We start from the raw sequence: 15,132 nt of genomic DNA on the forward strand, positions 1-15,132 counted from the left end.
AACCAAGCTGAATTTATCCTTCTATAAGCATGGTGTTCAAAGAATCAAGAAGACATTGATTTCCGTGGAAACTTTGACCTGTGCAGTATTCTGCTTTCACAGTTTATTGCTTTTGCAGTGCTTCAGTCTGGCAGGCTCTAAATATCTTTCTCCAGCTATATTGTACAATGGGCCTGGGCTATGGAATATTATATTAAAAGCTCCTGGAATTCCTCAATCCCTCAAATCTTTGCAGGAAGATTAAATGAATTCTGCAGCAGGTTTTTCTAAATTCTATGGTAATAATATCCATGCTGTCTAGACTTTTGTTCTTTGGAGTCTATAGCTGTACTGTCACATAACTAATTAGAGAAAGTTGGCACAAATACCCAGGTTGGGGTATTTGTGTTGATTGCTGCTGATCTGCTGAATTACAACTTTGTAATTTCAGGTTTTAGCCACAACACTAAAATGAAAGATATTGATTTTGTTCTTCTGAGTTGGTTTAGTGCCTAGCACTGCTTTTGTTTTGCTTTTATCACAATTTATGTAAACATCTTTAAAATTTAATTATCCTTATAAGCACATAAGACGTAGTAATGTTATCCAGTGTGAATCATGAAGATGTATTTTGCTAATTCTAACCATCACACTCTATTTGAAGAAAGCATTTCTGAACTTCAAATATGTAAATTAGTCATTTAAGTAATTGCTGGGGATTTTTTTGTTTTTTGGTTTGTGTTTTTTTCCCTGCAGAGCTTCTGAAGTAATGCTTACCTGCTATTCCCTGGACAAAATAGCTTTCACCTGGCAGGGTTATTGTTTTATTAAAATTCTTGTAACAGAGATATCCCTAAATGTGCCCCTGAACTGTTTGAGTTTCTTGTGGAACTAGAGAACAACTAGACCATTAAAATTTTACAGACTGGAAGAAAACAGTAATTTCTGCAGTGATTTCTTCGTACAGTTCCCTTACAGCCTTCTATGAATTCATACTTTTGCATTTTAACAATGTGGTCTTGATAGTAGAGGTGTCTTTTTTCAATGATGAACTTTCAATGAGGAACTTTTAGGTAATAAATAGACTATAAATATACTACTTTATGGTTGTAATTCTCTAATACACCATATCTAGAAAACATTGGTAAGATTACCTAGCTAGAAGGAAAAGAGAATATTTCAAGAAGATAGATATCTAAAACATTTTATTAAGTCAATTAAGGTAATCAGCAGCTATTAGCATTTATTGATATAACAATAATTAGTCAGGCCCTTGATCTGACCCCATATCTAACTGGAAATTTTCTTTGTTCATATTTCTGCTGTGGAATCTAAGGAAGACTCCAAAAATTTGGAATCACAGGTAGCAATTATTACCACAAGTCTAACTAAAATGATAATTACATGAAGATGTAGCCAAAATTGGAAAGAGAACTTGTTAGTTTACTGCTTTCCTGAAAATTTGGTGTCCATTTCTTTTTTTGCTATTCAACACTGCATTTTTCTAATGTTGCACTGTTTTCATATCAAAGCTATTTTTCCAGTGCAGATAACTCACTTTGTGCATTACTGCTTTGAGTTTTTCAGCAAGTCCTGGAATTGTACATACACATAAATTTTCTTATTCCAAGATGTCACTGTGGAATGTATGTGAGATTCACAAAGGAATTTTCAATGAATGAATTCAGCACACTCTTCTCATTTTTAGCTGTTCCTTGTAGTAGAACAGTTGATGTGAGTGAATGTGTGTGCAGTTGTTCCAGCAGGCGTGAGTTCTGCTGATTTGAGCATATTCTCCTTCTAGCTCTCTAGCCTGGTTCTCCACATCTGCTCTGGCATGCAGCAAAGTGTATAGTTCCTCAATCACAACAACTCCTTTTAGAACTCTTGGAGGATTCTGCAAAGAATAACTTATCTGGTGGAGTACCTCTCAGAAGGAATCCTTCTGTACCATGCTTTGACATCAGGTATTAGTGGTTGGCAAGATATTTTATCTTGGCTCAGGCAGCTTTTATCAGATAACCATGAGGCTGATTCAAAAGTCTCTGGTTTTAGTTATGAGCATATCCCTGAAATAAAGAGGAATTAAAATGTTCATAGGCTTTAACTATTTTTATTCCATATTGCAATGAATTATTGAACTGTGCATTGCCTTTGTGAGTTATATGTTGACTTTGACAACTTAGTGCCTTTTTCTAGAAAGAATTTAGGATCCAAACTAAATATTAAGATTTAAAATTTACTTCCAAACTGCTTGTATGGTTAATGTTATATAGGATACCTTGCTGGATGTTCTCCACTACTTCTGGGCAACTGAGATGTAGCTTTCATCTTTCTTATCTCTAATTAGCAAGTTACATTAAATATCTGACAAACCACTGTTTAAAATACACTGTTTTAAGTGTTATCCGGAAAAAAAAATTGTTACAAGGCAGAAGGTTATGATTTTCAAAGGTGAGTTAGGCTTTTAGAACTTTTTGGGGCAAGCTAAGTGTGCAGTTTGTTACAGGTATTAATAGGAAAAGTGGCTGTGTATGTCTGCCTGACACCTCACCACTGTGACGTGTTCTCTGTGTCTGCCTTCTGCTGCCATCCCACTTACCTCTGACACCAAAGCATGGTGGACAACTGGCTCAGCAGAGACCTGGAAGGCTTTTCCTCTGTAGCATGCTACATAGCAACTTCCAGCTTTGGAATTGCCTGAGCAGTCTTTGCCTACAGATGTGGTGGTGAAATTTTCATAGAGAAGGAAGAACTTGTCTATAGACCGCAGGGTTTTGTACTTCCTTTTTTTCTCTATGCACTTTCCAGAGTACTTTAAGCATGCTCAAGTGTATTTGTACATTTTAATCTATTTTTATTTCTCTTTATCCATTTTTGTCTCTCTCTTACTTTCATCACTTTACCCCATGAGATTTCCTTTGTTCCTGAAATTTTCATACAAGAAAAATGATAAGACGTACACATATGTGTTTAGATACCTCAGTATTTTTTACAGGTCAGTTATTGGAATTCTTAATAACCCATAATTCAAAGTTCTCAGGACTTGTGCAGGTAGATCTTTGTGTGCCACATTTATGACTCCAGGTCATGAAATATGACCAGATTATTTGTAGTTTATTTGCAAGGAACTTTATAAAATTCTATTTTGGTCTCAAAAAGTCAAGCAGTTAAAATCAAAGAATGTGTTTGTAAAGACTGAAGCAATTCTGTGAAAAATATTCAAAGAGAAAGAGTATAGATTTGTCCAACAAATACCTTAGAATGGTAACTAAATCACAATAATGGAATCTACAGTAATGCCTTTGGAACTTCATGAGCTGGTATGATTGACCTGATCTGAAAGGAAAACTCTTGAACTATACTTACAGTACAGCCAATGCTTCACGGAACAAACTACTCAGAGAAACAATTTAATTAGCAAAGACAGAAAATAAAAAATAGAAAAGGAAAATGAATAATTTACTGGAATCATTTTTATAGCACGTCTTGAAGGAAAAAGAGGGAAAGAAACATTTGGGATTCCAAAAGTAAAATCAATCGGTCCTTCAGTAAACTTCTCGCACATTTATAGCCAGTAGCAATGTATGTATTCTGTAAAAATTTATGTATTTTGTGTAGGATTTCTGAGGGCCTCCATCTATGTGGAGCCATGACAGGCAGACAGGCGGGGCTGGGAAATACAGTCAATGGATCAGGAACAGCTTTAACCAATTTAGGCACATTAAAGCCAAGTGGTAACAGCATACCGAGTGCTTCTTGCAAACACACAATCTAACAGAACTCAGTGCCAAAATTCCATGGCATTCAAGACCAGCACAAAGCTCCAGAGTACTGGCTGTATTCCTGGACCTGTGTTCTCTTAGGCTCTCTGACTAAACAGTAGTTTCAGGAGCTGTTTGGGCACAGCTCCCGCTGGCTGGCACTCTGCGGACACGGAGATCTGTCCAGGCACCTCAGACAGCCAGGAATGCTCAGGGCCAAAGAGCAAGACCATGACTTGAACTCAGCAGGGTGAGGACAGAGGTTCTACACATCCACCTTTAGGCTGCTCAGAAGGGTCACTTACCTCTTTTGTCCTACAGTTGCTTATTCTCTCATTTTTTCCTCTGCCTCACTTGGTTTTAATGTGGTTGGTGAAAGAGAAAGGGCAGAGCACTTTGGAAACACTTTGCTGGAGATGGGGATGCATAGCTCGGGCTGACAGTGATTGTACAAAACCTCTCAAAGCACTCCAGCTCTTGAGGGCGTCATGGAAGAAATCAGAGGGGGAATTTTTCTGTATATGTAGTAGGTTTTGTTTTCCCAGATCAGGAAGCCTTAAAGGCTTAAGGAATTTACCTTAAAGGAATTAAGGTAAATAAAGGAGACAGTCTAGAACTGCTGACAGAGAAACAAACTGCTGCATTTGTAGTATTTCTGGAAGCTTAGAAAAAAATATTCTAAATCTAAATTAATCTGAGACGCACGTGAGTCTATAAAAGTGAAGTCAGCTTAGAATGCTGTGAAAAGCAGACTTGTAACATATAGCCATTATGTGCTATGAAACTATTTCCTACTTTATGACCGAAAAATTAGTAAAAAAATATAGAATTAGTAAAATTGCAGATCATTGCTTGATTTATTTTTTTTTTCAGTTTGAGGAAATTTATATGGAAGGAATGTTGCTATTATTAGTTTACTATTACTTATTACTATAAATTTACTATTTAAAACTATTATCTATTTTTTTTAAATTTTCTAAAGATTACTGTTATGATAGATGTAAAGTTATTTTGGAAATAGAGAGAATTATGAATTTTCCCACCTGTAGATTTCCATCATTTATGATATCTTGTCTTTAAAAACGAAACAGGCACAGGTATACTAACAAAGGTATTCATTTGCCCCTCTTTTGTGTGAAACAAAGAAATAAATCCTGATAGAAGTACATAAATCTTAAAAATCACCCCCTTGTGGGGAAATAGTGAGAGAATGAATTTAATGGGTTTTGACCAAGACCATGTGCCAATTTCCAACAAACTTATTTTTATGTGAGCATAAGAAGCTCCTGGATGAGAAAATTTATAGTGGAAATGTTGGCAGAAATTGACCTAATGCTGCCTAAATAGTACCACTATGTTAAGAAATACACTGGATACCAGACAGCTTTCTGTGGAAAATGATAAACATTCAGAATCTCTGTAGGGGATCTCAGCAGAGCCATTTTTATTATCCAGAATAGTGGGTCTCTTTCTGTGATGTTGTTTTTATACATAATATATGGAAATAGAGGCAAAATCAACATTTTTTAGCAGTTAAATTTTTTCCAACTCAATCTATAGTGTGTATTTACACAGTGCTCACTTAATTATATTTTATTCAAATAACTGTCTCTATTTTACTGACTATTTTATTTTATTTTATTTTATTTTATTTTATTTGTCTCCTTTGACACTGCATATGTGATGCAAACTCATAATTATACTGTTGATCACATGCATGCTGAGCTGCATGCTGGTAATAGGAAGTGCCCTGAATTAAATCTTAGGAATTTAGACTGATTCCCAGTGTAGAAGTAAACAAACCATGAAAATCACAGATCAGAACTTACACCTTCTCACTCTCTCCTTTTAATACCAGACATGATTTTAAGCCAGAATTTTTCACCTAGTCCATTTGGTATTAATTTGAATTGTTCTGCCTGTAAACAATAGTTGTTTTCCATAACAGCAGCAGAAATTAAGTAGATATGTTATTTATAACCACAGATGGAAATGTCTAAGCGTTATGTGCCTGGTTTTGTTTCTGAATGTGAACTCAGTGCTCCTGATGAACTGTAGACTACCTTTGGTTTTGTTATTTAATCTGCATATGCTTTCCTGCAGGGTGAGATCCAGCAGCTGTTGATTATAGCTGATCCCAGAGCTGCATTTGACTATTGTGAGCATTATAGCCCAGACTGTGACTCCCCTGTGCCCAATGCTGCTCAAGCTCAAGATCCTCGAGTTGATGAGGTGAGTAATCAGTCGTGTATTACTGGATTTATTGCACATTAGTGGCTGTGCTGGAGAAAAATTACCCAAGGAACACTTCCAGCTAAATGGCATGCATTGTTCTAGGGGTGGAGAAATCAGCTTGCAGGAGCGCATTCATTTTTGCTGTCCACTCATTTATGTCAAGCATTCAAAGGAACCTATCACCCTGGTTCCATTTGAACAATCATCATTCTCAGTGAAGTTAAACTGTAATTCTTTTTAAAAATTATGGCAGTATGAGTTTGTCTACTCATGCATATTTATTCTTCCTGTGTAGGTTTTTTTTTTAATTTTACTGATGCTGGATTTCAACAAATGCCACATTTGAAAGACGTGGGAGCTTTGAGTATCCCACAATTGTGAACTTCTCCTGTTAAAAGTGCCCTGTGTTTTAATGAGCTGCATGCACAAATGCATGTGCACACAAAAGTATTTCAGCCAGTTCCACTCACAGGAGGTAAACCAACAAGGACAAAACAGAGTAGGAATTTTTCCCAGAAACATGAAAGATATTTGGAGAAACCGTTAGTCACTGTAGACAGTTCTCACAGCCACAAACTGAATCATTCACCCAGGTCAAGATAGGTCCTCAGATTAGACCTCTGAGAGCTTGGATGTACTGCTGTACACATTCTAAGTACTTGCATTGAGCAGTGTAAAGGGAAAAGCTTTTCCAAAATGTAACAATCATAACTGAACTTGGCTCTGGACAGCTTGTATGCACACCATGTGTGATCTGACTGGTTGTTACTACTGATTGCTCAAGAGATCAGCGTTAAAAACTTGCTGAACTGTTTTTAGATGTCTGCTTTGAGCCTGTTTTGGGACCGAACATTTCCTAAACAAGTGCTAATGTTATTTGTTGTTACTATTTATTCTGACTTAAAATTATGTCAGCAGAGGACTTCCTCCCACATCCATTCCATCTGAGGTGTAGTTCAAGATGTGTCAAGTCACCTACACACAGGCAGAAGACTTTACACTGCATTACAGTGTGTGGGGTCTGGGCTTTTCAGGGGGACTCCAGAGGACCTGCTGTCCATGTGCCTGCATGCCTGGATCTCCATATTCCAAACCAGAACAGATTGAAAGCTTATTGCTGTTAATTTATTCAAAGACAAAAAAAAGATAGCAAGACCCAAGGGGTTTTTTTGTAATTAAGTTTCAAAGAAAAATTTAATTTTGCTTGGGAATTTTCCTGGGCTTTGCTTTTATTTGCCTACTCTTGGGTTTAGTGGTTTTTAATGTGTTTTTCAAAGGCCTATTTTCCCTCTTGGTAACACAGAGTTTGTGGGAGTACCTACAGAGAAAAATATAAAATCAAGGATACTAATTTCCAGTGTAACATTTTGAAATTAATTTGGAAATAAATTGAAGAGCACTTAATGATTAATAAAATGGACAACTGCTGTTTCCATTTATTTCATTTTTTGCTGAGAGAGGTGATTGGATTATTTTGCTTAGCTTTCTGACCTAAGACACAATTTTTTTTTTGTGCTCCTTGTGTCACTTTGCATAAATATTCTCAGTGAAGTCAAAGATCTCTTCAATATGTAATAGTGATCTAAAATAATTGCATCAGCGATGCTACTGATGTGACAAATAGGAAATAGAATAAATGGCAGACTGAATTTATAGAATGATGGAATAGTCTACTAAATACTAAAAAACCAGCTTGTTGAGGCAGGCTACTTTATAATCTTTTGAGAAGGAGCCTGTCAAATCACACAGATAATTTATTTTAAGGAAATAAATGAAACAAGTTTTATTTAGGTACTGAAAGAATTGGTAGAAGATAGCAGTGTTGATTTTTTGTAAACTGTAATTGCAAAAATAAATAAGATGTTAAAAGAGAAAAATATATTTGCAGCTAGTCTATAAGGAAAATAATTGTTTTAAAATGCTTGATTATATGTTTTGAGGAGATTATAATTTTGATTAGTGGTATTGATAGATATTATAGACTTAGACCTCTGCAAAGCTTCTGACTTGTCAACATAAAATATTTTCATTTTTTAAAGAAAGGTATTGTATGGTAAAGTACATGACAAAGAGATTTGAATCTGGGTGCCTTATTTCAGAAATTACTATGAACAAAGAGCTGTCACTGAATTAAATTTTTAGCGGAGCTTCTTAGTAATTCTGCTAGAAATACAGAAATGTGTATAAAATGGATGGCATTAAAATTTGTCAGTCATGATACTGAAGAGCAGTAAACAGTGATGGAGACACAACTGAAGGCAATGTTACACACATACAAGCCAAAGAAATAACTGCAGGGCAAACATGATGAACTCAGTAGTACATTGCAATAACAGTCTGCATGCATGTGGTAACAGAAGAACCTTTCATCTGCAGCAGATTGTCCCCATCTGGGATACTAATCATGCTGAAAGACAGCATGGAAAGATTATTGTTCAGCTTGATTGGTTTCATGGTTTGATCTTCAGTGTTTTCACACAAACTCTTGTGGTAGGAAGAAGGAAGAGGGAAAACTGGGCAAAAGGCTAGGCAGGATTGTGTCTGGATTAAACCAGCAGAAGCTAAAAATATTTGTTGGGCACTAGCTTCAAAATATGCTGATTGTTAAAGAAGGGTAAAAGTTTTTCCCAAAATAGTACACGATGCATGTCTTAGTTTGTGAATAAAAAGAATTCTGATGCAATATTACCTCTGCATGCTGTCACTTGGAACATAGACTGCATCATCACATATGTGGCTCACTCACCTTATGCAAAGATCCAGGACAAAAAGAAAACGTAGACAAAACGGGGTGGGGGGAGAAGAAAGATCAGTAATTTCAATTAGGAAAATATCTACTGCAGTTTGTAGGAAAGAAAGAACAAATTACCAAAATGATGATTCTCTAGATGTCTTCAGGCCAAGGATAGAGACCTTTCTGAAATTTGGGGACATATTATTCATACTTTAGTTGACTCAGTTACAGAGTGACCATAGGAAATTTTGAAGTCTGCAAGTTCGCAAGAGTTAGCCAAGATGGTCTAATAGTCCCTTTTGGCACTATGGCTCTGAGCCTTTGAATTATTGCAGTCCAGGATAAGAAACTGATACTTGCCTTGAAGATAAATTATGTGATTTCAGAGCCTATTAATGTGTGTTTCCAGCACTGATTACAAAACCCAAAGGAAGTGACTGACTTTTCATCAGTAAAATAGAAAATTATGTTCGTGAAATTGCATTTGGGAAGATGAATAGGATTTCTCTTAAATTGGACACTTTTTTGGTTTCCTGGCAAGCTCACAGCCTAGTAAGGCATTCAGTCTGAAAAGCTGGATATTTCTAGACCAGTAAAGAAGCATCTAGAGAGAAGGATTTAGGTAAAAAGATACTGGTTTAAGGGCATAAGTACTTTGTTTAGCTGAATGTAATCCTTATTGCTTTAGGCAATGCTTCTTTCTCCAAAGGAGCAAATAATAAATATGCAGTGTTTTAGGCTTGGGGGCACTTCTTTCAATAGCAGTGCTGATTTAAACGAGTCATTTTCTGAATTTGTTTCCACCATACGCCCTCTTTCCAGTTCAGCTGGTGGAATTGTCTATTGGAGTTTGTTTTGGGAAGGGTCTAAGACTTCATCTAGACTAAAAATAATTACCAACCATAAAATTGGAAAAATATGGAATACCTTGTGGTGAATTTCCATTAAATGAGCCTGAGAGTACATGTCACATCACTGCAGCATCAGAAATAGAAAATTTGCTTTTTAAAATATTTGAGTTTTTCTCAAGGCCTTATGACTTCATTGTGCTCTCAGATATAAATTTACTGGACACTGATTTGTAATCAAATTGTCTTTATCAATTATACCTTAAGTGTTGCATTGAGATTTCCATTTTCTTGTTGCATTTTCTTTTTCTTTTGCATCACATTCAAGCTGCAGTCTGGGGGGTCCAACAGAGAGGATTTCAATGCCTACTTTGTATTTACAGGATCTCTTCATGCCTGAATCAAATACCAAGTTTACCCCAAGCAAAGTTCTGGAAGAATCAAACATCTCACAGTCAGATTCACAAAAATAGCAGGTTGTGAATAAAGATATAGAACTAGTCAGCCTAGAAAAGGAGGGCATATCTTAAATTCAACCCTTGTTTGCAGGCTTACCCAGCTGTGCTGACCTGTCCCCACGACATTCTTCTCCCTCAGCAAGGTCAACTCCTGCATCCTCACTTTTCCCTTCCTATAATGGGTGAGCTGAGGATTTCAAGATATATGCTTTGGACCTGATTGGGTTGTTATATTTCCATTTTAATTCAGTCAGTCCCTTTCTGGACTCAAGTGACTGTGTTATGTGTCTAAAAAAGATTTATTTAACTGGGCAACCTCTAACTACCTTTTGTGTTCAGGCTCCGCAGAATGTGTTGCACTTGGCTGCTGGCCAGGACTGTGGGCTCTGTGTGAGCAGTTCAGGTTGAGCTGTTGGGATAGATGCATGTCAGAGCCCTCCCTATACAGAATGCTTCTATTCCCCTGGGATTTGTTCATCAGACCTAAGTGTCATTCAGACTGAAAACAGGAGAGCAATAGATTAATAGTAATATCCGTACACTTTACTCTGTTATTTATTGTCATTTATTTCCATCTTCAAGACATGTTTTAATTAAAATGTGCATCAGTCTTCCTTGTTCTTGCTTGTGAATAGCCAGGTGTAAATCTCTGTATCTTGTCAAGGTCAGAGTGATGACCTCAGCAGTTGGCACTACACAAAAAGACGTTGTCTAGAAGTTAGGAATCTTTGGCTTTTTTCACATTGAATGTATGACTTGGTTTTAAGGATCCCATATGGGTTTGCAATTATATTTTAAAACTATCAACACTGTTTTTTCTTAAAGATACACACCTATGCATTTCTTATAAAAACCTCGTGAACAATCTGGCCTCTATCCTGTCTTCAAATCCCTTTTTACTATAAATGGAAATGTATTAAATTCCTTTCCAGTTCAATCACATATGCTTTGCTAGCTCACAGAAATTAGAGAAGTGACAGACCTAGCCAGTCTTCATCATCCTTGATGTTGGGCAGTTTATTTTCTGGAGTATCTTCAGGTCTTTTCAAAGGAATCAGCTATCAAGCTTTCAAATCTCCTCTTGGAAAATTAGTCTGTAACCTAGATGATCTGACTAACCACATGATCTGACTTCTGCTGAAGAAATGCCTCCCCAAAGGAACTCGGCTTCATTTATTTTGGATCTATCCCAAACTAATGGATTATTTTAAGACATGAAATGTTTTCTTTTAATGAAATGAATTCGGTAAATTAAAAGTGCAAATGGCCCCCAAATATCTTGACTTGGAGGCTTCAAGCATCCTTTCAGAATGGGCTAATTTAGTGTCCTTTGGGGTGTTTGACTGGTCAGAAAGAACAATTTTCTGAAAAAATGCAGAAAAGTGATTATTTTTATGTTTAATTTTATGTTTATTGTTATCTTTAGAATTGCTGTTAGCTAATTTAGCCGATATTAAAAATTGTGATCTTCCTAGCTCTCTTTTTCTTTACATAGAGATATAAACTTTTTATACAAGGGAGTAACATAATAGAGAACCTTAAGAGCATTATTCTCCTTTTGAAAGAGGATATCTTTGGAAACTGAAGATAATGTTCTTATTTCCTTTTATCTCCTTGCTTGTATCACTTTTATGAACAATATAAGGGCTCTGTGGTAGAAAAGGCCATCCTTTAAATCTTTTAACTTTCCTTCTGCCCTAAGATCAACATCTTCTACCACTTATTTATTTATAATATTGCAGCTGATTTTTAAAACTTTCATTTTGCTTGGCATCCTTTGCTTTATTGCATTTTGTAAAGTGTTAGTGAGCCTAGAATATTTCAAAGTCATCTTTGCCTTTTTAGCTTATACATGATTTACCATAATTTTTAGGAATTGGAAAAACTGAGATTATGACTGTTCTTTGGTTGAAGATTTAGATTATTAATTTTTTTATTTGGAAATATAAAGCAAAAATTGCTAAAATCTACATTTGGAATGGGACGTTAGGTTTTTAGAGTATGGATAGCAGAAGAAGTGGTTTGAAAAGTAAGGTTTCCTTGAGAATGTTTAAGTTATTTCCCAGTTCAAATAGGCTTTGCATGATGGTGATCCTCTGCTTCTAAAATTCATCTGATGAAGAAAACAGTTCATCTCTTTAATTGGAATTGCATGATGATCTGGTAGTGTAATATAATCACTCTGGTAAAGAAAGCATGAGGTCATAATGGAAACATTTTGTCCCATCAAAAAGCAGCAGGTTTCATTCTTCCTTTCATTTGTAAGAAGATAGTCATATGCAATATTCATTACAAGAATGGCTGTTTAGTAACTATTGGTGGTCTTAACAAGGAAGAAAGAAAAGCAAGAGGAAGAAAATTGCATCACATCTGAAGTATGTGTTACCTGATGTCTCTTAGCTGAAATCCCTTGCCAAGTTGAACCTATTATTTATTTTGAAATTCTAGATCCTTTCTCCTATATATTCAAGAGTCTACTCATTATCTTTCCTTGATTGGTGGTGCAACTATGATAGATTTCTGTGAACTGCCCAAATTCTGTGAACTAACAGCAGGGCCTGAGTTTTGTGAATCCAAAATGTAAAGGAACTTTCCTCAAGATTTGTTGAGGTCAAATGGAGGGGATCATACCCCTGTCTCTGGTGATCTGATAAAGGTGACCTTTCAGTTATGACCTTTCAGTAGCTCATGAAAAAGAAGGAATATGTGCCACATATCCAGTCTTAACTGGATAATGTTAATGGCAGGGTAAGTTTGAGTTACCAGCTTCACAGCAGGTGACTAAAGCCATTAAATCTGTCACTCATGTTTCTATATTTAGTCTTCATTTACCTGACTAGTCCTTCACTAGTCCTGTTGTGTCCTATTAAAAACCAGGAACAGCCTCCATCAGGTCAAGTTGGTAAAATTATTCTGTGAGTAAATCATATTTCTAAAGTGCATCTTTACATCAGCTGAAGGTGTAGAGATGCATTCCTCCATCTGGACAGATTGTGCCTCAGGAAATACACCTGGAAGATTGTACATCTATATTTAACTCTTTGCAGCAGGACCTCTGGAGTACAATACAAAACATATTCTCTGTTTATCAGCTGGCGTGAAACATGAGGTTGCTGGTTTTTCAGAAAAAAGTCTTGGGAAAGGAAGAGTTGCTAAGAATAAAGTTTATCTTGCAGAATGTTTAGGCTACTATATATTTTCACTTGTGCTCCTTGTATCAGTGGGACTACAAATTACTGCAAATTCAAAACTGTTTGAATATGGTTTTGGGATAGTGGCCGCATGTCCTAGCTTGTAAGTTCAAGAATTTTTGTAATACCCCTCTGATACTGTGATCTTAAAGTGGAAGGTCTTCACCTGCTTGGCAGTAATCTGACTCCAGCATGGAATTAGTCATTCCCCATCTCTCATCCATTCTTATTATTTCTTTCTGCGTGCTCGCATATCAGTGCAACCAAAATATACTCTTGTATTTGTGATCACATTTTGCATATAAGAAAAGTTTCGCTTTCTTTAACAGAAATGAGTAAAGCACAATACTCAAAAGTATTTTCTGTGTCATTATGCATGATGCAATAAATCTGTCCACATACCTGTGCTTTTTTTGTATGTTTTCTAATTTTCATTCATAAAGTTCTGACTTTTTGAACTAGGCTTCTTAGCATAAATATCAGGTTATTCGCTACTTTCTTTTTTAATACTAATATACTTGGCATATATAATATTTTTCCTTCCTTACCCCCCCCCCCCAATCTACATTTCTGTTTAGTTTATGGCCTCTGAAAAACTACTTATAACCCACTGTTGCAATTTTATTGGTCATGGGATTGGCACCATTCAGCACAGCCATTCAACTTACCTTGAGAAAAGCCATACTACTGAGATTTGCAAAACAGTTATAATACTGAGCAACACAGAGTTATATTTTAATTGTCAGTTGGTCAAAGTGACTGCTGGAATGAATGCTTCCAGTTTCAGAATAGGTTTATAATGCTTACGAAAGAGGAATTTGTGTGTCTATAAGTTGCTGAAACAAACTCCTAACAGCATATTAAACTTAAATCTGACTAACCACATGGTAGTTCTCTCAAAAATGTTGCTCCACTTGCCTCCTAAGATATTGGACTCTGAGGAGTACCAGAAGTGGAGTAATAGAAACCCATGTAAAAGGATTTTTAAGTTATTAAGGGCCTTTCAGCTTTAGCCTTATACTTGCTGAGGAAATAAACTTCTGTGCATTAAAATCATAAGTAAACAATTGTATCAAAAAACATTGCCAGAGGGAACAGTTAAACCAGTGTTTTGTTCACATGGTAGCATGTAGTTTGGAATATGGAGATCTATTTTAATTTTTAATTTCTTCTAACATATCCATTTCTTTTTGATAATGATGACTTTTATGAATCCTCAGACTGATTTGGAAGTGTAACGTACTAATTCTCTTTCTCATCATCGTAATGAAACAAGCAGATATTGTCTTCATTTTACACACAATGGTGCTGACTTGTAACAGGAGAGAAGGATTTCAGAAGGGACAAGTTCACATGAGGCACATTTGAATATTTCCTCTTAAAGCGAAAGCAAACACTTGTCCCTCTGGCCACAGCTGTGCCTTCTTTTGGCTTCCTGGGCACATAAAGAGTAAACACAGTCTGCTTTAATTTGTCAGACCTACCAGTTCTTGTAGCTTCAAGCACGGGAGGAGTGGGAAGATAGTTTAAAGTTGCCCTTTCTTCTCAGTTCTGATGAGTTGTACTTGGTGCAGATAATATGGAGACCAGGATCTTGGCACAGCCAAGAGTACAGCTCAGGAGTTCCTGGCTCCCTAGATCATGCTCGCAACACTACACAAGCCAATTCTAAAGCTACTTTCTCTTGAAAAGTTTGTGTGCCAAATCTTCATTTGATAAAAATTATAGAAACAGAGTTATGGAGCAATTTACAGAAGCTGAATCTGAAATGAAATTACAGCAATAAGGCTTTGCTCAGGAAATTTGTACCATGGAGCTGTCCTGGTTTTCAAACTCGACATCAAACAAGAGGAAGATAACTATGTTTTCTTGTGATCTGTGGCCTCTCCTTCATCTGAAATTGTTTATTCATGTCAGATATTG

The 15,132-nt window shown here is 36.2% G+C and overlaps 1 protein-coding gene across 2 annotated transcripts in view; it reads left to right on the forward strand.

Annotated features, from left to right (window-relative positions):
* Positions 1–15,132, forward strand: part of COL11A1 (collagen type XI alpha 1 chain) — a 124,599-nt gene that overhangs the window by 25,967 nt on the left and 83,500 nt on the right. For both annotated transcript variants that reach the window (XM_054286325.1, XM_054286326.1), the window contains exon 5: positions 5,847–5,975. In XM_054286325.1, coding sequence (XP_054142300.1) covers positions 5,847–5,975 — 129 coding nt within the window. The remainder of the gene's footprint in view (positions 1–5,846; positions 5,976–15,132) is intronic.

The sequence above is a fragment of the Melozone crissalis genome, unplaced genomic scaffold (assembly GCF_028551555.1).
Source record: "Melozone crissalis strain CALT ecotype California unplaced genomic scaffold, PUWL_Pcris_2 ptg000045l_1, whole genome shotgun sequence".
NCBI lineage: Eukaryota > Metazoa > Chordata > Aves > Passeriformes > Passerellidae > Melozone > Melozone crissalis.